The 24,251-nt window shown below is 41.2% G+C and overlaps 2 protein-coding genes across 2 annotated transcripts in view; one reads left to right on the plus strand and one right to left on the minus strand.

The window, feature by feature from the left end:
* The window catches only part of esr2a (estrogen receptor 2a), a 38,059-nt gene extending 16,857 nt beyond the window's left edge, over positions 1-21,202 (plus strand). Inside the window, exons 3-10 of the mRNA XM_064925055.1 lie at positions 250-416; positions 7,801-7,917; positions 11,062-11,370; positions 12,550-12,688; positions 12,796-12,929; positions 13,518-13,701; positions 16,773-17,037; positions 17,307-21,202. Coding sequence (XP_064781127.1) covers positions 250-416; positions 7,801-7,917; positions 11,062-11,370; positions 12,550-12,688; positions 12,796-12,929; positions 13,518-13,701; positions 16,773-17,037; positions 17,307-17,312 — 1,321 coding nt within the window. The 3' untranslated portion in view covers positions 17,313-21,202. The remainder of the gene's footprint in view (positions 1-249; positions 417-7,800; positions 7,918-11,061; positions 11,371-12,549; positions 12,689-12,795; positions 12,930-13,517; positions 13,702-16,772; positions 17,038-17,306) is intronic.
* Positions 21,203-21,476: 274 nt separating this feature from the next.
* The window catches only part of LOC135505860 (nesprin-2-like), a 246,229-nt gene continuing 243,454 nt past the window's right edge, over positions 21,477-24,251 (minus strand). Inside the window, 1 exon segment of the mRNA XM_064925056.1 lies at positions 21,477-23,740. Coding sequence (XP_064781128.1) covers positions 23,530-23,740 — 211 coding nt within the window. The 3' untranslated portion in view covers positions 21,477-23,529.

Raw genomic sequence — 24,251 nt, forward strand, 5'->3', positions numbered from 1 at the left:
GCCTATTCTTTGTGAAGGGACGAGAACAATAATTTGATTATATTTACACTGTTTTCTTCATATTGCTTTCACCTATCCAGTCCTGTTAGATCTGTGATGGTGAGTCAGTAAGGTCAGAAGGGAGGGGGGCACTTTGAAAGGCTTATTCATGAATGTCATTATAAAGTTTTCCCCTTGTTTTGTATGGTTTTCAAAACATCATCAGTCATGTTGTCTTTGCTGTCTGTATTCTCTCTGTGTGATGAACAGCAAGCCTCTGAGGAAGCGCTCGCAGGAGGGTGAGGAGACGGTCATCTCGCTGGAAGGGAAGGCTGAACTGCACTTCTGTGCCGTGTGTCACGACTACGCGTCAGGCTACCACTACGGGGTGTGGTCCTGCGAGGGCTGCAAGGCTTTCTTCAAGAGGAGCATCCAAGGTAGTAAGGGCTCAGTGTTCCAGATCATGCACATACAGTGCCTTCAAAGTATTCATACCCCTTGACCCCTCATTTTGTTGTGTTACAACCTGATTTCCAAATGGATAAAATAGATTTGTTTTCACACAATACCTCATAATGACAAAGTAAAAACATGTTTTTAGAATTTGTTGCAAATTTATTAAGAATTAGATACAGAAATATCTACTTTACATAAGTATTCATACCTCTTTGCTATGATACTCCAAATTGAGCTCAGGGGCATCCAATTTCCTTTGATCATCCTTGAGATGTCACTACAGCTTGATTGGAGTCCACCTGTGATTGCTTGGACATGATTCAGAAAGAAACACACCTGTCTATATAAGGTTCTACAGTTGACAGTGCATGTCAGAGCAGAAACTCCACCATGAAGTCCAAAGAACTGTCCGTAGATCTCCAAGATTTAATTGTGATGAAGCATATATCTGGGGAAGGGTATAAAACTATTTCTCAAGTGTTGAAAGTTTAAGAGCACAGTTGTCTCCAAAAAATATGGAACTACCCAGACTCTGCCTAATGCTGGCTGTCCAAACAAACTGAGCAACCAGGAAAGAACGACCTTGATCAGGGTGGTAACCAAGAGCCCAATGACCACTCTGACAGAACTACGGAGTTCCTTAGCTGAGATGGGACAACCTGCCAGAAGGACAATATTCTCTACAGCACTTCACTAGTCTGGGCTTTATGGGAGTGTCCAGATGGAAGCCACTCCAGAGAAAAAGACACATGACAGCACGCCTGGAGTTTGCAAAATGACATGTGGAAGTCTCTTGAGATCATAAGGCAAAATATGTTGTGGTCTGACGAGACAGAAATTGAACACTTTGGCCTGAAGCGCTATGTCTGCTTACTTTGAAGCATGATGGTGGTAGAATCATGATCTGGGTTGCTTTTCAGTGGCAGGGACTGGAGACTGGTAAGGATAAAGGGGAAAATGAATGGAGCTAAATAAAGGGAAAACCTTAAACCTGCTTCAGAGTGCAAATGACCTCAGACTGGGGGCAAAGATTTACTTTCCAAGAGAACAATGACCCCAAGCATACAGCCAAAGCAAGCTGGAATGGCTTCTGAACAAGAATGTGAAAGTCCTTGAGTGGCCGAGCCAAAGCCCAGACGTGAATCCCATTGAAAATCTGTGGAAAGACTTGACAATGACTTTTCACCGCCGCTCAACAGAGCTTGAGAAAATCTGCAAGGAATAATGGGAGAAAATCCCCAACTCCAGATGTACAAAGCTGATACAGACATAACCAAGTTGACTCAAAGCAGTAATCGCAAGTATTGACTTGGGTGTGAATAGTTATGTAAATGAGATACTTCTGTATTTCGTTTACAAAGAAATTGCGACAAAATGTAAAAACATGTTTTCACTTTGTCATTATGAGGTATTGTGTGCAGATGGGTGAGAAATTGTAATTTAATCAATTTTGAATTTGGGTTGTAACAACAAAATGTGGAATAAGTCAAGGGGTATGAATACTTTCTGAAGGCATTGCAGGGGGGAATTCTGTATCGAGTTAGACGTGCGTAAATGGAACACAATTCCATTTTTATGCACTTTTCTCTCAACCTGTATTCTGACCTTGAATTTAAGCAGTAGAATAGCATGCTCGTCACACGTTATCCGTTTGGGGTGGAGATCAAAGACATGAAGGTGTGGAGGAGGTGTGTCTACACATAGTCTGTGTTCTGACCTTTAATTCCCTCATAATTCCACCACCTTACGATGAATAAGCTTGAGCAACCTGTCCGTTCCAAGTGGAACAACATCAACTGAATTTTTTTTTTAGATAGAAATAACCCCATTCTCCATGCACTGTAATTTACAAATTGATAAGTGGGGCAAAAAAGTATTTAGTCAGCCACCAATTGTGCAAGTTCTCCAACTTAAAAGATGAGAGAGGCCTGTAATTATGTAACTATGACAGACAAAATGAGAAGAAAAAAAATCCAGAAAATCACATTGTAGGATTTTTTTAATGAATTTATTTGCAAATTATGGTGGAAAATAAGTATTTGGTCAATAACAAAAGTTTATCTCAATACTTTGTTATATACCCTTTGTTGGCAATGACAGAGGTCAAACGCTTTCTGTAAGTCTTCACAAGATCTTTGGGGCTGTTGCTGGGCAACAAGTACTTTCAACTCCCTCCAAAGATTTTCAATGGGGTTGAGATCTGGAGACTGGCTAGGCCACTCCACGACCTTGAAATGCTTCTTACGAAGCCACTCCTTCGTTGCCCGGGCGGTGTGTTTGGGATCATTGTCATGCTGAAAGACCCAGCCATGTTTCATCTTCAATGCCCTTGCTGATGGAAGGAGGTTTTCACTCAAAATCTCACGATACATGGCCCCATTCATTCTTTCCTTTACACGGATCAGTCGTCCTAGTCCCTTTGCAGAAAAACAGCCCCAAAGCATGATGTTTCCACCCACATGCTTCACAGTAGGTATGGTGTTCTTTGGATGCAACTCAGCATTCTTTGTCCTCCAAACACGACGAGTTGAGTTTTTACCAAAAAGTAATATTTTGGTTTCATCTGACCATATGACATTCTCCCAATCTTCTTCTGGATCATCCAAATGCTCTCTAGCAAACTTCAGACGGGCCTGGACATGTACTGGCTTAAGCAGGGGGACACGTCTGGCACTGTAGGATTTGAGTCCCTGGCGGCGTAGTGTGTTACTGATGGTAGGCTTTGTTACTTTGGTCCCAGCTCTCTGCAGGTTATTCACTAGGTCCCCCCTGTGTGGTTCTGGAATTTTTGCTGACTATTCTTGTGATCATTTTAACCCCACGGGGTGAGATCTTGCGTGGAGCCCCAGATCGAGGGAGATTATCAGTGGTCTTGTATGTCTTCCATTTCCTAATAATTGCTTCCACAGTTGAGTTCTTCAAACCAAGCTGCTTACCTATTGCAGATTCAGTCTTCCCAGTCTGGTGCAGGTCTACAATTTTGTTTCTGGTGTCCTTTGACAGCTCTTTGGTCTTGGCCATAGTGGTGTTTGGAGTGTGACTGTTTGAGGTTGTGGACAGGTGTATTTTATACTGATAACAACTTCAAACAGGTGCCATTAATACAGGTAATGAGTGGAGGACAGAGGAGCCTCTTAAAGAAGAAGTTACAGGTCTGTGAGAGCCAGAAATCTTGCTTGTTTGTAGGTGAACAAATACTTATTTTCCACCATAAATTGCAAATAAATTAATAAAAAATTCTACAATGTGATTTTCTGGATTTACTTTTCTCATTTTGTCTGTCATAGTTGAAGTGTACCTATGATGAAAATGGCAGGCCTCTCTCATCTTTTTAAGTGGGAGAACTTGCACAATTGGTGGCTGACTAAATGCTTGTTTGCCCCAATGTAAATGAGTATGTCGTTTGGACAAGGGGATTGTGAATATCAATGACAATTGTTTTAGATCTATTTTACCTTTATGATCGCTGGAGACATGTGAAACCAGTCATAATGGCAGCAAACTGAAGCATATCAACATATCACATTTTCCACAGTGACGGTAATGAAATGCTGGCCTTATAACCTTGAAGGGATGCAATTTAAAGACCCAAGCTATAGGTTTCAGTAGCCATAATGACAGTATAGCGCCAAACCTACCAAGTTGATTTATGATTTCTAGAATGTTTTATTTATATGTCCAGACTTTTCACTGTTTCTTTTATAATTTGTATCGTGTTATATATTAGCCATTATCAGTAGCCTTTCTTTCCTCTGTCTCGTTTGTGTGGTAGTTCCTGAGGATCGTGAATCATGTTAGGCTAATGTATTATAAGTAATACGGGACATGTAGTCTATTTGAATCATTATGGAACAGCGACCATACGTGGCTGTTTAAACCTGGAGCCTGGCGCACGGTTCATGACGACTGGACCATTGTCATCACAGTTCAATGATTAGTGAGGATTATTAGAGTAGATTTATAGGAGTACTGTTCAACCCCTATTGTTTCAGAGATGGAACAATTGAATCTGGCAACTTTCAAGATTAATCAATATATTTTGTGCCTAAAGGCGCTCCCCCAAAAATTCAGGACTTTCCTAATCCTAAATAATACACAAGATCAGAGTATTTTTTTCCAAATAACTAACAAATATTTGTTTATTTCGATGGGTTTCTTTCCACTTCTGGATTTAGTGTCTCTTATTGATTCTGAAATGTGACACAACCGCTGAAATATTTTGAACTGCTCTCTTCATATATTCTAGTGCATGGGTATGCAACCCTGTTCCTGGAGTTCCGTAGGTATTGTACCGCAGGATTTTGATCCAACTAGGCACCACACGTGAACAACTGATTTAATTGATCAGTTCAGGGATAAATTCAACACACCTGGTCTTCCAGGTCGATTAAATAAAAAAACATGAAGTGCCTGTGTCACTCCAGGACGAGGGTTGCCTGTCCTGGAGAGCTGGTCTGTCGATAAAGTCAAATGAGAGGTATTTAAAGGGATGGTTTTCAATAAATGTATGGAAAACCATATTGAATGAGAACTCTATAAGAAAAGATATAGGCCTGCAAGTGGGAGTGTTTTCAGCAGTTTAAATAAATTCATGAATAGGACACACACACACACACCCAAACACAACTCTGCTGCTTTAGTTAAGTGTCAACATACCTGATTCAACTAGTCAAAGTGTGTGAGTAATGAGTAGAGTTGGACGTATGACTGGTTGGCTGGAACAAAAACCTGCACCCACAGTGGTCCTCATAGGGTAACATTGCCCACACCTACTCGAGATGAAGAGGGGGAAAGAGGGAAATAGTGAGGTTCTTTAATAGATCATTTCACATCAGAAATACCTTCTGCTTTTACAACTTATTTACCACTAATCATATAAGGTCATCAGTGGCAGCCCTCCCAGATAGCTTGTGTTGTCAATCCTATTGGGCATCTTTCTTCTGCTATCTTTGGGCCAGATTTACCAAGGCCAGGATTCAATCCGATCGTGCTTTGTCAACAATGTGTATTTTAAAGACAATTTTTCTGTGTTTGCAGAGACCACATTCACTGTAAATGCTGCATGTTGGACATTACCATTAAATGGCACGTTAACAACAACACGTGATCGGATTGAATCCCGGCCTAAGCATTTAGCACCACTATATGCTGAAAAGGGAATAAATATTGAGGATAGAACAAAAGGGTAAGAATACGGCCACATTGAGATGCATGACCACGGATGAAATTGTTCATCAATTGTCCGTTTTTGTCAGTCAAAAGTTCTCAACTGGGACAATCTACATACAGTTGAAGTTGGAAGTTTACTCCTTAGCTAAATACATTTAAACTCAGTTTTTCACAATTCCTGACATTTAATCCTAGTAAAAATTCCCTGTCTTAGTTCAGTTAGGATCACCACTTTATTTTAAGAATGTGAAATGTCAGAATAATAGTAGAGAGAATGCTTTATTTCAGCTTTTATTTCTTTCATCACATTCTCAGGGGGTCAGAAGTTTACATACACTCAATTAGGTTTTAGTAGCATTGCCTTTAAATTGTTTAACTTCGGTCAAACATTTCGGGTAGCCTACCACAAGCTTCCCACAATAAGTTGGGTGAATTTTGGCCCATTCCTCCTGACAGAGCTGGTGTAATTAAGTCAGGTTTGTAGGCCTCCTTTCTCGCACACTCTTAAAGTTCTGCCCACAAATTTTCTATATGATTGAGGCCAGGGCTTTGTGATGGCCACTCCAATATCTTGACTTTGTTGTCCTTAAGCCATTTTGTCACAACTTTGGAAGTATGCTTGGGGTCATTGTCCATTTGGAAGACCCATTTGCAACCAAGCTTTAACTTCCTGACTGAGGTCTAGAGATGTTGCTTTAATATATCGACATCATTTTCCATCCTCATGAAGCCATCTATTTTGTGAAATGCATCAGTCCCTCCTGAGACAAAGCACCCCCACAATATGATGCTGCCACCCCCGGTCTTCATGGTTGGGATGGTGTTCTTCGACTTGCAAGCCTCCCCCTTTTTCCTCCAAACATAATGATGGTCATTATGGCCAAACAGTTCTATTTTTGTTTAATTAGACCAGAGGACATTTCTCCAAAAAGTACGATCTTTGTCCCCATGTGCAGTTGCAAAACCGTGGTCTGGCTTTTTTATGGTGGATTTGGAGCAGTGGGTTCTTCCTTGCTGAGCGGCATTTCAGGTTATGTCAATATAGGACTCGTTTTTCTGTGGATATAGATACTTTTGTACCTGTTTCCTCCAGAATCTTCACAAGGTCCTTTGCTGTTGTGCTGGGATTGATTTGCACTTTTCACAGCAAAGTACGTTCATCTCTAGGAGACAGAACACGTCTCCTTCCTGAGCGGTATGAAGGCTGCGTGGTCCCATGGTGTTTATACTTGCATACTATTGTTTGTACAGATGAACGTGGTACCTTCAGGCGTTTGGAAATTGCTCCCAAGGATGAACCACACTTGTGAAGGTCTACAAATTTTTTTCCTGAGGTCTTGGCTGATTTCTTTTGATTTTCCCATGATGTCAAGCAAAGGCGCTGAGTTTGAAGGTGGGCCTTGAAATACATCCACAGGTACACCTCCAATTGACACAGGCTTATTGACATCATTTATCAGAAGCTTCTAAAGCCATGACATAATTTTCTAGAATTTTCCAAGCTGTTTAAAGGTACAGTCAACTTAGTGTATTGTAAACTTCTGACCCACTGGAATTGTGATGCAGTGAGTCATAAGTGAAATAAATTGTCTGTAAACAATTACTTGTGTCATGCACAAAGTAGATGTCCTAACCAACTTGCCAAAACTATAGTTTGTTAAGAAGATATTTGTGGAGTGGTTGAAAATGTGTGTGTGTGTGTGTGTGCGTGTGCATGTGTGTTTGTGTGTGAATCTCACATCTTAAAGGGATTAAAAGGAGACAAGCCAGGAAATGGTCTGCCAAAGTCCTCTCTCATTTCTCCACCCCATGGCAAAATGTGTAGAATTGCACGAAATGAACTCTAAATGTACATTCTTTCTCTCTACTGTCAAGAGGGGTCTGTAAAAATGTTTTGTTTGCAATGTGGTGGTGGGGTGGGGGGTGGTGCACATGTGGGTGCACAGACCCGTGAGCAACTGCCTTCACTCAAGATGAGTTCAGATTTTTGTGGCCTAACCCCCATCAAAGTTGCCCATCCCTGAAGTAGAGGAACCTTTCCTCTCTCTCTCACTCTGACCTTTTACATTTGTTTTCTTGTATTTAGCTGCCAATGTACACATGGAATAAAACTAAACAAATGTTTATCTTTCTCTTCTCTCCCTATCTACCCTTTGTAAACCCCTCTCTCTCTCTCTCTCGCTCTCTCTCTCACAGGTCACAATGACTACATCTGCCCGGCGACCAACCAGTGCACTATCGATAAGAACCGCCGCAAGAGCTGCCAGGCGTGCCGCCTCCGCAAGTGCTACGAAGTGGGCATGACAAAGTGTGGTAAGTGTCTCTCTCGCTTTCCTTACTACCCCTCCCTCCCTTTATCCTCCTTGTCTTCTACCTCCTTCACACTATCCTCACCCTAATCTTGCCAGTGGTGTTATTCACAAAGCGTCTCAGATCAAGTCCCCCCCCTAACATATAATCATATTTATTATGACCTATGACAAAAATGATCCTAGATCAGTACTCCTACTCTGAGACGTTAAATACATACAGCTTCTATATAGTCCAGTGTGTGGCCAATGTTTGTGTCCAGTGCCTTAGAAATTGGTGATTTTTGATATGTGAATATTCCCCACTGGCTAGACTTTGCTCTCACAATGAGCAGAGGCACTGAGGCTAGGATATAGTTACATACTCACACACATGCTCGTCCGGGGACCCACACATTCACACACGTTTGCAAGTGGACAAGAAATAGAGTTGCTATTTCTCTACTCTGAGCCTTGTGCATCAGGTGGATGTCTAGGATGTTTCACTCCCTTCAATGTAATGATCTGTTTGTACCAAGCTAAATTAAGGTTCAGTTGCTATAGAGACACAGGTTGGTACGGTTGTCATTTAATTGTTTGTTGATCACACATTTCCTCGTCAAGATGAACATTTTGATTTGCAATCCAAACCTCGATAGCAAAAGTACAAGGCTACTTTATGCAAGACGACCGAAGTCTAGAAAGCATAGGGTGGCCGTCCTTTCGCTTGCTGTCGCAGTGGTGTGTCATAGTGACCACCTGCTGGGTGCCGGCGAACTGTGGCTCTTTGTTGCCGATTCAACATGTAGAATCGTAAACTGGAAAAAGACAGCCGCTATTGTTGTCAGAGACACTTGCCCATTAATCGTTGTGGTGATATTCCCTCTCTTTCTATCTGTGAGATATAGAGTGCATTCGGAAAGTATTCAGACCCCTTGACTTTTTCCACATTTATGTTCTGTTACAGCATTATTCTAAAATTGATTAAGTTGTTTTTTCCCTCGTCAATCTACACTCAATACCCCATAAGGATTTTACAAATGTATTAATAACAAAACACTGAAAACACTCCCACTGGCTGGCCAATAAATGTTCTCATGGAGTTTTCATTCACTAGGGTTTTCCATACATTTATCTAAAGCCATCCCTTTAAATTTAGTGTACCTTTTCATTTGAATTTATCAACAGACTCTCTAAAACAGGCGTAGGCTACCCTCGTCCTGGAGTGCTGCAGGCACTTCATGTTTTTGATTTAATTGACCTGGAAGACCAGGTGTGTTGAATTTATTGATCAGTTCGGCGAATTTATCCCTGAACTGATCAATTGGCTCAGCTGGTCACGTGTGGTGCCTAGTTGGAACAAAATCTTGCAGTACAGTGCATTCGGAAAGTGTTCAGAACGCTTGACTTTTTCCACATTTTGTTACGGTAAAGCCTTATTCTGAAATGGATTAAATTGTTTTATATACACACACAATACCCCATAATGACAAAGCAAAAACATGTTTTTAGAAATGTTTGCAAATTTATAGAGAAAAAAAATACGGAAATATCACATTCACATATGTATTCAGACCCTTTACTCAGTACTTTGTTGAAGCACCTTTGGCAGCGATTACAGCCTCAAGTCTTCTTGGGTAGGACACTACAAGCTTGGCACACCAGTATTTGGGGAATTTCTACCATTCTTCTCTGCAGATCCTTTCAAGCTCTGTCAGGTTCGATGGGGACCATCACTGCACAGCTATTTTCAGGTCTCTCCAGAGATGTTCTATCGCGTCCAAGTCCGGGCTCTGGCTGGGCCACTCAAGAACATTCAGAGAATTGTCCCGAAGTCACTCCTGCGTTGTCTTGGCTGTGTGCTAAGGGTCGTTGTCCTGTTGGAAGGTTGAACCTTCGCCCCAGTCTGAGGTCCTGAGCACTTTGGAGCAGGTTTTCATTAAGGATCTCTCTACTTTACTCTGTTCATCTTTCCATCGATCCTGACTAGTCTCCCAGTCCCTGCTGCTGAAAAACATCCCCACAGCATGATGCTGCCACCACCATGCTTCACCATAGGGATGGTGCCAGGTTTCCTCCAAACTTGACATTTGGCATTCAGGCCAAAGAGTTCAATCTTGGTTTCATCAGACCAGATAATCTTGTTGCTCATCTGAGGGTCCTTTAGGTGCCTTTTGGCAAACTCTGTCATGGGGCTGTCCTGTGCCTTTTACTGAGGAGTGGCCTCTGTCTGGCCACCCTAACATAAAGGCCTGATTGGTGGAGTGCTGCAGAGATGATTGTCCTTCTGGAAGGTTCTCCCATCTCCACAGATGAACTCTGGAGCGCCATCAGAGTGTCCATCGGGTTCTTGGTCACCTCCCTGTCCAAGGCCATTCTCCCCCGATTTCGCCCTTTCACCGGGCGGCCAGCTCCGATCGATTCATTCCAGGGTTTTTCTTCATTTGTACTATTTTCTACAGTGTAGAATCATCGTGAAGACATCAACACTATGAAATAAAACATACGGAATCATGTAGTAACCAAAAAAGTGTAAAACAAATCTAAATATATTTTATATTTGAGATTCTTCAAAGTAGCAACCCTTTGCCTTGATGACAGCTTTGCACACTCTTGGAATTATCTCAACCAGCTTCACGAGGTATGGAATGGAGTTCCATTAACAGTTGTGTCTTGTTAATTTGGGGAATTTCTTTCCTTAAGAGGTGGTATACAAAATATAGCCCTATTCCAAATTATGGCAAGAACAGCTCAAATAAGCAAAAAGAAATGACAGTCCATCATTTATTTAAGACACGAAGGTCAGTCAATCCGGAACAGTTCAAGAATTTTGAAAGTTTCTTCAAGTGCCGTCACAAAAAAATTGCTGCAAAGAAACCACACGAGCAATGGACATTAGACCGGTGGAAATGTTTCCTTCGGTCTGTCCAAATTTGAGATGTTTGGTTCCAAGCGCCATGTCTTTGTGAAATGCAGAGTAGATGAACGGATGATCTCTGCATGGAGGAGAAGGTGTGATGGTGTGGGGTGCTTTGCTGGTGACATTGTCAGTGATTTTATTTAGAATTCAAGGCACACTTAACCAGCATTCTGCAGTGATACGCCATCCCATCTGATTTGCGCTTAGTGGGACTATAATTTGTTTTTCAACACCTCCTTTTTCCCTCAGGCATGCGTCGCGACCGCAGCAGCTACCGGGGTCATCAACCGAGGCGCGTGGGTCGCTTCTTCACCCGGGGCACTGCTAGCGGGCCCAAGCGGGTCCTAGCTGAGGGGGGCGAGCCAATCAAGGAACTCTGCCCCACAGCATTAACCCCGGAGCAGCTGATTGGCCGGATCATGGAGGCAGAGCCACCGGAGATCTTCCTCCAGAAGGACATGAGGAGGCCCCTAACGGAGGCCAACGTCATGATGTCACTCACCAACCTGGCCGACAAGGAGCTGGTCCACATGATCAGCTGGGCCAAGAAGATCCCAGGTTGGTGTTGATTGATTTATTGTCTGTTTTTTTTATCTACAATTAAAAAACAATACTTTCCTAGCATCATATGTTCAATTCTATTCCATTCTTTGTGCACAAGTTGAGTACAGCAGAAAAACTGTATAAAACATTGACACAATGAACAGGAGGCCGAAAAGTATTGTGTTCCTTTGTCCATGTAAAGCCTATATGTGTATCCTCTGTCAATGGGTGTGACAATAACAGTGACGGAGCATTAAGTACAGCCTACTGTTGAGGAACCTGAATCAATTGAATACATTTTTCTTAAAATTTTCCGGCACTGTTGTCTCTTTTATTCTCAACAGTGATATTCAGGTAGTCAGAATGTAAAAAGGAAGACAAAGGAAGGTCTGAAACGGGATTTGTACCCATGTCTCCTGGGGTATATGTGGTTCGGGGGGCTCAGAGAGCAAAATTAATTATGCATGTCAATATCTCCTGGTTGATTTTAAAATAATAATAAATAAAACCGATAAAAATAACACCTTATGGAACAGCAGGGACTTGAGGATCCATAATAAATACAAATACTGGGCAATGAGCATCGATGTACTATCGTCTACACTCCTAAGGGACGCTGCAAAAAGTATAGGGTAGTTTGGGATGTCTAGTTTTCTGTGCCAGAGAAGCATTGCCCCTGCTTTATTCAGTGGAACCCCATTGTCTGCTAGGGTTGAAGTAAAGTAAAAGGTAATATGTAAATGGCCGTGTACACACTTAAGTTGTGCAGCTGATGTACAACGCATTGGACACAACGGTTGTGATACAGTGGAGAGATATTCTGCATTGAAGTAATAGGTTGTGCACAATGGTAGTGTAAACATTTTTTTATGACAAACACTCCAATGTATCACAAACAAATGGTGTCACAATCATTGTGTCAAATGTGTTGTATATCAGTTCTAACTGAGTGTGTACGGGGCCATAATCTACTCACTGTTTGCTGTTCATAAATATGACTTTTTTAAGTATCACCAAGTGTCATTATTACATTGCGAACAACAAAACCGCGTGCACCGTGAGCAGTATGCGGGAACATTGCCTTTAAACTTGAAACGTGCTGTAGCGCAGCTCTTCAGCACTATGGCTTGAGTCTGACCCTAGATCAGCGCTCTGAGACGCTTTATGAATACGGGCCCTGCTATGTCTTTACAGGATTTGTGGACCTGTGCCTGTTCGACCAGGTGCACCTGTTGGAGTGCTGCTGGTTGGAGGTGCTGATGCTAGGGCTCATGTGGAGGTCTGTGGACCACCCTGGTAGGCTCATTTTTTCCCCTGACCTCAGCCTGAACAGGTGACCACCCTCTCTCTACTCCTGGATTGAGCATCTGTATGATTTCAAAAATATTTTCACAGTGGATCCAAAAGAAGTATTCAAATGCAGTGTGTCTGTGTTTTCAGGGAAGAGGGGAGCTGTGTGCAGGGTTTCGTGGATATCTTTGACATGCTGCTAGCTGCCACCTCCAGGTTCAGAGAGCTCAAGCTGCAGAGGGAGGAGTACGTCTGCCTCAAGGCCATGATCCTCCTCAACTCCAGTACGTGGGTGTTGATGTGTGTGTTTGTGTTTGCACATGAGTGTGTGTTTGTCTGTTATGCATCTGTTTGTCTGGCCTTCTGTCTGTACTGCATCTTTATAAGTATTTTTTACATCATGCATATCAAGATTAACCACAAGTCTGTTGGACCATTTATCCAGTGTAATCCTATCTGTTTGGGAGTCTAGGGAGGGTTGGCAAGGACAACCAGAGGAATAACTCACTCTGACAAGGCCTAATGAGAACACTGTCTCTCTCTACTCCCATCATAGTTACTGTTTAACACTTAAAGACCTAACAGTCAGAACCTGTTTCAAGGTCAGTGGATCACGAAAAATAACATTTTGTTTCACTTAACTGTAACCAAAGTAATCACATTTAATAATGCTACATGTTGGAAATTATTTATGAAGTGTAGCAAAGGTGGTTTGGTGAAATGTGCTTGCACAATAAGTCACCTTTATACCTGAAGATTTGTGCTAGCTCCCAGAGATAAAGGCTTGGCTTTAGCGCAGAGGGCTAATGTGGTTTTGAGTCAATTGCGACAACTACAATTCTTTATTTTCTCTGTGTGTTTTGTGGTTGCAGACATGTGCCTGAGCTCCTCGGAGGGGAGCGAAGAGCTGCAGAGTCGCTCGAAGCTCCTGCGCTTGCTGGATGCCGTAACAGACGCACTGGTGTGGGCCATCGCAAAGACAGGCCTCAGCTTTCAGCAGCAGTCTGCGCGCCTCGCCCACCTGCTGATGCTGCTGTCACATATCCGCCACGTCAGGTACTGTAGCCACAATATGGCCACCGCTGTCACACTCGCAAGTTACCCCTCAGTCACCATCCTTGCACTCACAAGTTATCGCTCAGGCATAATACAGTCACCACCGTCACTCTTGGCAGTTACAATATAGTCACCTCCGTCACACTTTGTAGTTACCACTCAGGCAAAATACGATCAAAACTTTTCACACTAGCCAGTTATCATTTTGCCACTACGGTATAGTCAAATTTTCAATACGGTCACCGCCGTCAAGATTGAGCCACCACATTGTCACTACCGCCACGACTGAGACAACCGTCACGACTGTTTGCTGCTACCACGAGTGACCTTTTAATTAAGCTTGCGTTATACAGAAAAAGCTTTTCAACCAACATGGTGTTTACAAGGTAATCTGATGAAGACCATGGGCTCTACACAATCAGATCCGCTTTAGCTGACATCCACATAGCGGTTGTTTTGGTGGTGTTCGAACTATGTAGATAAGTGAAAATCGACTTTGTCTGAGGATGACAGAGTGTAGGGGTCTACGATCCTAATATGATATACCATCTGACTCCATTATCATTTGAATGCTATAGGCCCATAAAATTGATCTAACCAAGGTCACCACTCAGAATACTATAAAATGCACGTGTCTAGGTTTCCCATTACGCAATTATTAAGAGGCTAAGGGACAAGGAGCTAATATCTTGTGATCAATGTCTTAGCATTAAATGATTGAGTTAACCTTAGCTCAGAGCTGAACAGTTAGAGGTCAAGCATATATGCTATGTGTATTGTGAGTAACATTTACCATGAGACAATTCACCAAATAATAATTCAAGGAATATTACTCAGGAATGTGAAGACTACAGTTCTTATCCATTAAAGGTAATCAGATTTATTACAGTTATGCAGGAAGAATACAATTATCAAATGGTGCATATCAGAAATATTCACGATAAGTCTTATGATTGTATGTCACAATGGTGAATTTTCTAAGGTACATCAGGAGATTGGTTTACTAATGACTCCATGATCAAAGTTTAAATCCAGCTTTTATTCTTCCAAGAGCACGACTTTGCATGGCCCAAAACATTTAAACAAAAGGCATGAAACTTCACAGGCAGCCTCTAACCTGATCACCGTCCCTCAAAACTGTATGAGAAGAGCGTCCCCCCCTCCCCCGTGTCAATCTTCTTTGAACAATCTGCCTTCCGACGAACAGAATAACACAGTTACAATAAAGTGTGTCAAAATGCATAGCTCTTTATGAACTCTTGAAACAATCCAAACAGTAACATTAATTTAGTTGATTCAGCCAAAACTATTTCAAAATTGGTGATTGAGTCATCACACTAGGCTTCGGCACCAGCAAGTCGCTAGACGCATCGTCATCACTGGCCTTCATCATCGTTCACATTTGTTCACTCTCTCTATTTTTCTACTACTGTTGTGGTAAAGCTGTCAAATGCACAAGCGGCTTCTGGTTATACCTAAAGCAGACATTACCATTGGCTGCACGGAGTTTCATTAATAGAAATCCCATGAAGCCTCGTTTACAAGTTTGAACACTGGAATGTGAGATGTAATCTACACCTCGATTAGGCTGATAGAAATCTTCATTATTTCATTTTTTTACCCCATTATTGTCAAAGTGGAATTATGTTTTTAGAAATGTTTACAAATGAATTAAAAATGAAAAGCTGAAATGTTTTGAGTCAATAACTAATCAACTCCTTAGGTTATGGCAACCCTAAATGAGTTCAGGAGTAAAATTGTGCTTAACAAGACACATAAGTTGCATGGACTCAATAATATTAGTAGTGTTTAACATGATTTTTGAATGACTGTCTCATCTCTGTGCCCAACACATACAATTATCTGTAAGGTCCCTCAGTCGAGCAGTGAATTTCAAACATAGATAAATTTAACCACAAAAAAACGTTAAAAAAAAGCAGACATTGAATATCCCTTTGAGCATGATGAAGTTATTAATTACACTATGGATTGTGTATCAATACACCCAGTCACAACAAAGGCACAGGCGTCCTTCCTAACTCAGTTGCTGGAGAGGAAGGAACCATGAGGCCAGAATTCAAATATTCCAAAACCTGCATAAGGCATTAAAGCAAAACTGGCAAAGAAATGACCTTTGTCCTGAATACAAAGCGTTATATTTGGGGCAAATCCAACACAACACTTCACTGAGTACCACTCTTCATATTTTCAAGCATGCTGCATCATGTTATGGATACGCTTGTAATCGGCAAGGACTAGGGAGTATTTTAGGATGAAAAGGAACAGAATAGATCTAAGCACAAATCCTAGAGGAAAACCTGATTGTCTGCTTTCCAACTGACACTGGGAGTCAAATTCACCTTTCAGCAGGACAATAACCTAAAAGATAAGGCCAAATATGCACTGGAGTTGCTTACCAAGATGACATTGAATGTTCCTGAATGGCCGAATTACAGTTTTGACTTAAATTGGCTCAAAATCTATGGCAAGACTTGGAAATGGCTGTCTAGCAATGATCAACAACCAACTTGTGAGAATTTTTATAATAACAATGTACAAATATTATACAATCCAGGTATACAATGCTCTTAAGAGACTAGTACACCTCTTGAAAGACTCACAGCTATAATAGTTGCCAAAGGTGATTCTATTGACTCAGGGGTAGGAAAATGAGATTCAATTTTCAATACATTAGCAAAAATGTCTAACAACATGTTTTGACTTTGTCATTATGAGGTATTGTGTGTAGATGGCTGAAAAAAATACTATATTGAATCAATTTTGAATTCAGGCTGTAATGCCAAAAAATGTGGAATAAGTCAAGGGGTATGAATTCTTCCTGAAGGCACTCTAGGCTACACTTTCTCATTTGGAACTTCTAACGCGACAATGAGCAACAAGAGCAGCCGCTCACCGATTTGACAGCTCTAACCAGTTCTACCAAGACACCGCTAAAACATTAGCATGCAGGTGTCAGCTATCACCGGTTAATACTTGATCTGATTGAATCTATGCCCATTTCTGTGTATTTCAGTGAGTGTACATGACCTCTGTCTTTGCTCATTGTGCAGTAACAAGGGCATGGACCACCTGCACTGCATGAAGATGAAGAACGTGGTGCCTCTGTACGACCTGCTGCTGGAGATGCTGGATGCCCACATCATGCACAGCCCACGGCTGCCCCACCAAGCCTACTCAGGTGGCCCCTGTCCAGAGGTGAGCCCCCCGCAGCCCACCACCTCAGCGGCTGCCCCAGCCAGACATGGACCCCCAGCAGCAGAAGCGAGCCTCAACAGCAGGAGCAATTGGACTGCAGGGACCCCGGTAGAAAGACAGGTATGCACTCTCCTGTCTTATGTCATTCCTTCTCTTGACGTTTTGCCCTTGAGCAAGGCACTTAAACCCCTTAAACAACTTCAAGGGTGCCGCTCCTGTCTTACCCTGGCTTCAAGTGTGTGTGTGTGTGTGTCTCGAGGGGATGGGTTCAAATAAAATAGATCCTTAATTTCAGAGATCTCAAAAAGACAAAGAACTCTTATTTTCTGACGCCAACCTGCTATTATCCTCTCCCTTTCTCTGTCCTTTCCTCTTTGTCACTTTATTAGTGGTGAAAAGGGATCTCTAGCAGCAAAAAGGACAATGGAGAGATTGTGACTGGGACTCTTGTGGACGGCTACTTCTTGGAACGGCTTTTAACACCACTCTGAAACAGAGGAACTGGAACGAGTATAAGGGTTTTTCAGATCGTGCCTGGGAGGGGCTGCATCCCAATGCTGTCCAATGAAATCTCCTTTCAGGCATTAGCACTGTTCTTGACTGTTTTCTCGGAGGTCGCAAACATAAAAAATATAACAATATTTAATGTCCCTGCTAAAGCTGTCTTTTGGTTTATGATCAGGTTTGAATGTAGCCTAGCTGGGGCAACCCACGTGACCACACAGCGAGGGAAAGTTGTGACTGACTGGTCTGGAAAGGAGGCAGTTTGTTAATGCAACATTTGCTCAGAAATTGAGCGGACTCATCGATTTATTTTTATGAAATGTTTTTTTCCCCGCAGGGGCTTGAGACATCTCATTGTTTGGATTTGAAAATCCAACAGTTGTAATGGAAGGGAGTGGCGCTCGTGTGTTTTGAGTGAGAACCAACCAGCAAAAGCACAGCCCTTCATTATCAACGCATCGTGCTGACAACATCAAGTTAGGAGACTTCAAGTTCGGTATCAGCCAGACTAGTTTGAAAGTAGAATCTATGAGAAAGTCTGAAATTAAACATCAGTGGATGAGTGGCAATGAAGGAAAGGAGATGAGAGGAAGGCAGTTAGGAGTAGCCTACTGGGACACAGAAAAGCCCAAGAAAAGGCACTTTCAACAGTCATCATGGACTCTCCCCTCTTCTTTTGTACTGTCTGAGGGCGACAGGTAGCCTAGCCGTTACAGCGTTGGGCCAATAACCTGAGCCGACAACGTGCAAAATCTGTCGATGTGCCCTTAATCCTAATTTGCTCCAGGGGTGCCATACTACCATGGCTGACCCTGTAAAACAACCCATATTCGCTGCACCTATCTGGTGTGTGACGTGTTGTTTATTTTTTTACTGTCAATGGGATAATCTGTATAAATAAAGCATCAATATAAATAAATATAACTTTGAGTGACAATCAAAAGATAGATGGCCATTTGCACTGGTTCAAATTGTTTAACTGTCATGGAAGAAAGAAAAACACATTTTAAAACTATATACTTCACCTCAAGATCTTATTCCTTTGCTTTACCCTTAGGTTTTTGTTACACCATCTGTATAGCTTCAAACTTTGCATACAGTATGCAAATTAGGCCGAATAAACAAATATATTTCCAGCTGAAAAGGTGGAGGTGAAGGGTCACGCTACTGTCATTCCACTCTCGAACACATTCCCTGAAAGATGGACTCCACAATAATAATATCATCATACACAGTGGGACAAAGTCCTGTTTGAATCAACAATAAAATCTAAATGACACTATTTTGTCTCCTCAAATAAAGATGCAAATTAAGACGGAAGATTTTTTAATTCCTTCGCAAAAAGTGCCTATGGGTCCAATCCCATCTTCAGTAATGGGAGTGTGACTCAAACATTCATACAAATTAATTTGGGACTTACTTGAATGTCAGTTTTACCTCCGCATGTCTCTAGCTAAAATTCAGCCCTTCATACGTGGGCAATGTGATCGAATTCTGACCACAATGTTGTTTCTGTGTTTATTCCTCCTGGGAAGACAGCATTGGTGAAATGAAGAGATACAATAATTGTAATATTGTAATAAGACTCACGCCTTTCAAAGAGCACAGTGCAACGCTGTTATGTTTACCCGAAGTAGAAAATACATTTATTTGTGTGTTTTGTTTTAGACCTGTTGTACTTTGTGTAGTTGCTACTGGCGACCACGAAAGTGTTTAGATTGTGCCTTCTCCATAGCGACCAGCTTGTCTTAAACGCACACATCAGCTGTCCTGACTGTTTATTATATCTGTTATGTCTTTGTGATAACAGTTATGTAGCGGCGATTATGACTGGTTCAAGTAAGGTGTTGCCTATAACATAACCCACCTGCTAACTGGGCCTTTCCATCCATTCATCAGCTTTGTGTTGTCCTCACACCTGACAATATTTAGGCCAGGATTCAACCCGAGTCATGTTAGCTCTGTCGACAATGCAGCTTTTAAAGGCAATATTCCTAAATTTATGGTCACGGTAAACACTCTACAACATGCATTGGATTGAATCCAGGCCTTAGAATGCCAATGATACATTCAACTAATGTGAGGTCCTAAAATACACACAGTAGGATCACAATCAAAACAACTGAATATTAGGAATGTGTTCCTAATGTTTGGTATACTCAGTGTATATAGAGCCTGTCTGCATTCCTGATTTCTGTTACCGTTAGTTTATCTGTGTAATATTGACTTAAACTCAGAACCACTTGTTTTGCAAACATGGTCCTGTTTTATATATTGCTGTGCTGATCGATGGACAGTTCATTACCTCTGTCAAATGAATATGTAGCTTAAAATTGTGTTTATTTCATTTTGCAATAAAGATGGTGACGCTACAATAATGCACATTTAAATTAGGCCTATATCCAAAAACGCATATGGCCTAATGATGTATTTTTGGCTTCAGACCAACGCCTAGTTCTCAGTTTTTTTGGGGGAATTAAAGCCTTTTCAAAGCCTTAATAATCAACTATGTCGCAGTCTGCTTTTGCCAAGCTTGTAGTAATAGAAAAGCAGAGTGCTAGCTTTATTTCCTGTGCTAATTTAGCCAATTTCCTTTCAGTAGCACTTATATTACCTACCTAGGCTATATTTACTCTGGTCAAGGAAGCATATTATTTACTTTTGATGACCAGACAGCCATAGCTGAATCCCACACTTAATTTGTAATCTCTCATTTTGGGGGGATTTCTAGCATCAATAACAAAGTACAGTATAGGACCTCAGGAGATGTGAACTCTTCGGGAATGGAGGTTGTTCAGAATGCTGACGTATTCTTTACTTTGAAATGAATTTAACGCATCAAACCTTTGTAGACAATATGAATCACTTATTAACATGTATTTTCTAACCATTTAGTAAAAAAAAACATTTACGTTTCTGTAATCTACAGACTCAAGCGCATGAGCAACATTTACGTTTTCTTTGCAATTAATAATACATTTCCCGATTCCATATTTCCCGTTTGATCGGTCAGTCCGTAACTCGAGGTTCTACTCTTTAACATGAGATCTAAAATAGTATGCGGATGCTAATTGCTATCTCTGGGTCCATTTAGTCTGTCATTTAGAAAAATGGTTAACTAAGGCCTAGATTCAATCAGTTCTGAGTTAACCTGTGATAACCGACAACTGCATTGCATATAATTTATTTTGTTTGGGCGGTGTCATTTCTACATAGCCTACACTTTCTCATTCTGAATTTCTAACACGGGTGGGATTTAAGGATGGGTTTGGTTTCATGACAATGACCACAAGAGTGGGTGCTCGCTGATTTGACAGCTCCAACGCAGTTACCCCAGACCTCGTCCAAACAAAAGCAATATGCTATACAGTTGTTGTTTATCGTGGGTTAATGCAGATCTGATCTGAGTCTAGGCCATAGCTCACATCAGCTGTTTAATATTATAAGACAAACACCATTGATCTTTGTCAACACCAACAGTAGACTCCTCTCAAAGCAAGAAATGTTTTTGAGTAAACTCTTTTTAATTCAACTAGTCAGCTGTGCAGCTGTCCTTTCACTTTCCCGATGACTGAGCCATTTGTAGCCCAGCTGTGCATTCTGCTTTGAACAATCTCTGAGAATGCTGTACACTGCCAGCAGGATAAGGATACACATGCTTTTTCAACTGTAACGTGAGTGCTTTAAATGTCAACGTTTCCCAATGTGAATTTTTATGTGGATTTTCTCCCACTGTCGCACAGGAGTATGTTTCTTTGAAGAATAAAAATTAAATTATGAACTTTTTGTGCCAGTGGCGTCCTTTCTCAAGAACAGTCTCAAGGAATAGTACACTCAAAAACACTCAAACTATTAAGCATTTTGTTAAATTGTGCGTGTGAGTATTTTGCATGTGACAAATTACCAAAATACAAAAATATAGGTTTTTGTGTAGTGTATTCCTTTTAACAGTCTCCATTCTATACTCTTATTTATATTTTGTATGTAGCACCAGGGGATCAGTAGCTTTTGTGTATTGTTTTAAAGTGATCTAGGAAACCAATTCAGAGATGGAGTTTTTGTTCAGACAAACAATGTTTATTGCCAGAGAAAAGGGGCATACATATACAGTTCATTGTTTGAGAGCCTAAATCATTTAGCACACCACCATCTTTAGGGCTTAAGTGTCCTACTCAGCTGTACATTATGCAGCCATGGAAATGTCTTTTTCGCAACAATGATTACTGAATTCATTAGAAATTTCATTTAGAAATTGAAATGGAAACTGCTATTTCTGCACCAATTCATAACAGTGTCTTGGTTACTACTGGTATCTACCCTAGTGTGCCAATGTCTCATTATCGTGAAAGAAATGCTCTTCAAATTCTCCCCCTTACAAAATATTCAGTTTGACAGATGTGCTCTTGATTGGTTCCACAGTATCAATGTGTGGAAAAGTGGCTCTATATTTCCAGGGACTGCAGTATAGGAGAGGACAATAACAAAGACGTACAGTTCAACAACATGTCTTTCATTTAAAAAAATTAAACAATCTGGTGACAAAATGGCACCCATTCATGTTTGCTACCTCAATATACACTTCCTGATATATGATTTAACTGCTACGAATGCTTGTGCAGGTTCAGAGGTAAAGAACATCAAAATGATATTATTTGGAAATAATACAGAGCACATACTTCATACACACTGACCCAGGTCTCCAGACTAAAATGTTTCCTAGGTGTTTCACTGGTGCCACTAACTTCTTCAACTGGTGACACCATCCCATGATCTGGTGATAACACCCAACACCAATACAATTAGCAGGGTCACACAAAATACATTTCAGTCATCCTCTTATAATGTCATTCACAATGCATCATTAGGTGTAAGGGACTACAACAAGTTATTACTTCTAACATGTCCAAGCAGGATTGCATGATTAAACATATTTTGGTACGGTAACCTAATCCAGTGGGTTGACAAATAGGCAATTTTTTGTTGTATTTTACTGTCAAAATAGGGCTCTAGAATTTCCTGATTAAAAAAAAAAAAAAAAACGTTTTTTTTTTTGTGAAATAAAGATGAATTTGGCTTTATCGTTATGTGAACTAATATTATATATAGGCCTAGTTTAATTGGAAACTCCAAAACATATTAGCTAGATCGCTAACTCCAAACATAACACCTACTGCTCGTAGCCATGTATTAATCTAACAGTAAATAATGTCCTAAAAAAAACTGCAATGAGGTTTACTGCACTTGCAACATTTCACACTCTCTGTATTTCAAAGCCATATCAGATAATTATAAAACAGTGAGCTTTGAGCTCAATAATGATCGTTGAGAAAAAAAATGATATCTACAGAAAGCTGAGACTAGTTACTTCCAAATTTTTTTTTTTTTTTATGTTATGCAATCATGAGGGGGGAGAAGAGTGAGAGAGACTTTCTCATTATTGCAGCCGGTCCCAGCGAAACAGGCAGGCACAGCGGCATTTATTACAGGAATCATGAGGATAATGCACTTTACTCTTTAACAAATTCATTGGTTTTAGCCGCCCCAAAAAATTGCATGTTTTGTTTGAGGCGACCAGGTAGAATGTGCAGCTCACACCAGTGCGACCAATTAAACATTTCACTCGCACAGCCAAGTCAAAGGGTCGCAAAATTTGACCATTTGAATAGTAGACGCTTACAGAAGGCATTTTTGAATGAGTGCAGGTGACATTATTCTGAAAGAACATCAATATAAAGTTTTTGTGGACTGGATAGGTCCTACAACAGACTGCTACTTCAATACATGGCTTGAAGGGCAAATCATTATGATAGAAATCTTTACAAGCGGAACACAACCTCACAAAAACAAGTCTCCTTTGAAATACAGTACTTGCTAGTGACGTTAGCGGCAAGAGTTCCAAATGGGTGGATCACATCAATTGTTTGATAGAAATTGAACATCGGTATGGCTTTTAAGGGAATAAATTAATTATAAATTCAAATCTATAAATATAGATATTTAAAATACAATTTTGGGACCGTAACAATGTCCTCTCTCCAGCTCTTAAGCAGAGAGTATCGATGGGTTAGCTTTGGAAGCAGGCCACTCATGTCAGTGTGTGTGTTTGTATCAGGTGGGTGGTGGGCCATTGGTGTAGCGCAACATGGGGTAGAAGGAGCGGGCAAAGTTGTTGGACAGTGTGCAGCTGTGGTCGTTCTCAGCCAGGGGCACCAGGCAGGCCAGCACTAGGACCAGGAGGAGGAGGAGGTGTAGGGGGAAGGCGGCTCGCAGAACGCGGTAGAAGAACGACCGAGGTGGGGTTGGGTCCCTCTTCTCCCCCCTGGAGGTCCAAGACAAGGGACGAAGAACAGTACTTAGGCAAATCATCAGTTAAAACATACAGGAATCCTCCACAGACGACCTCCATAGACCATAACAACTGTTTCGGGATGAAGTTTTCCCCAGGTACGTATCTAGGATTAGTTTCCCCTCACCCAATCCTAACCTTAACTATTAGTGGGGGAAATGCAAATCTCACCAAAGATCAGTGTCTAGGGGCAACTTCAGCCTCCACGTAAAAAGTCTTGAGACCACTAACCTTTTATCATTACATCAAAGCAGGAATTCATTCAAAGGCGCGTTGCAGCGCTGCCCACTACATTACAGAGAAAGCGCCTTTTAAAGGCAATTAACACTTGAGCCGACATTCATGGATGGGATCTCTGAACATGGGGGGAAAAGAGCTTTTTAAAGGCACATTGTCGGTAGTGCAGCACTGCAGTGCACCTTCAATTGGATTCCAGCCCAAGTGTCTATAATCATCTCAACATTGACAATAATTTCTATTTTTT

Source organism: Oncorhynchus masou, chromosome 19 (genome assembly GCF_036934945.1).
Source record: "Oncorhynchus masou masou isolate Uvic2021 chromosome 19, UVic_Omas_1.1, whole genome shotgun sequence".
Classification (NCBI taxonomy): domain Eukaryota; kingdom Metazoa; phylum Chordata; class Actinopteri; order Salmoniformes; family Salmonidae; genus Oncorhynchus; species Oncorhynchus masou.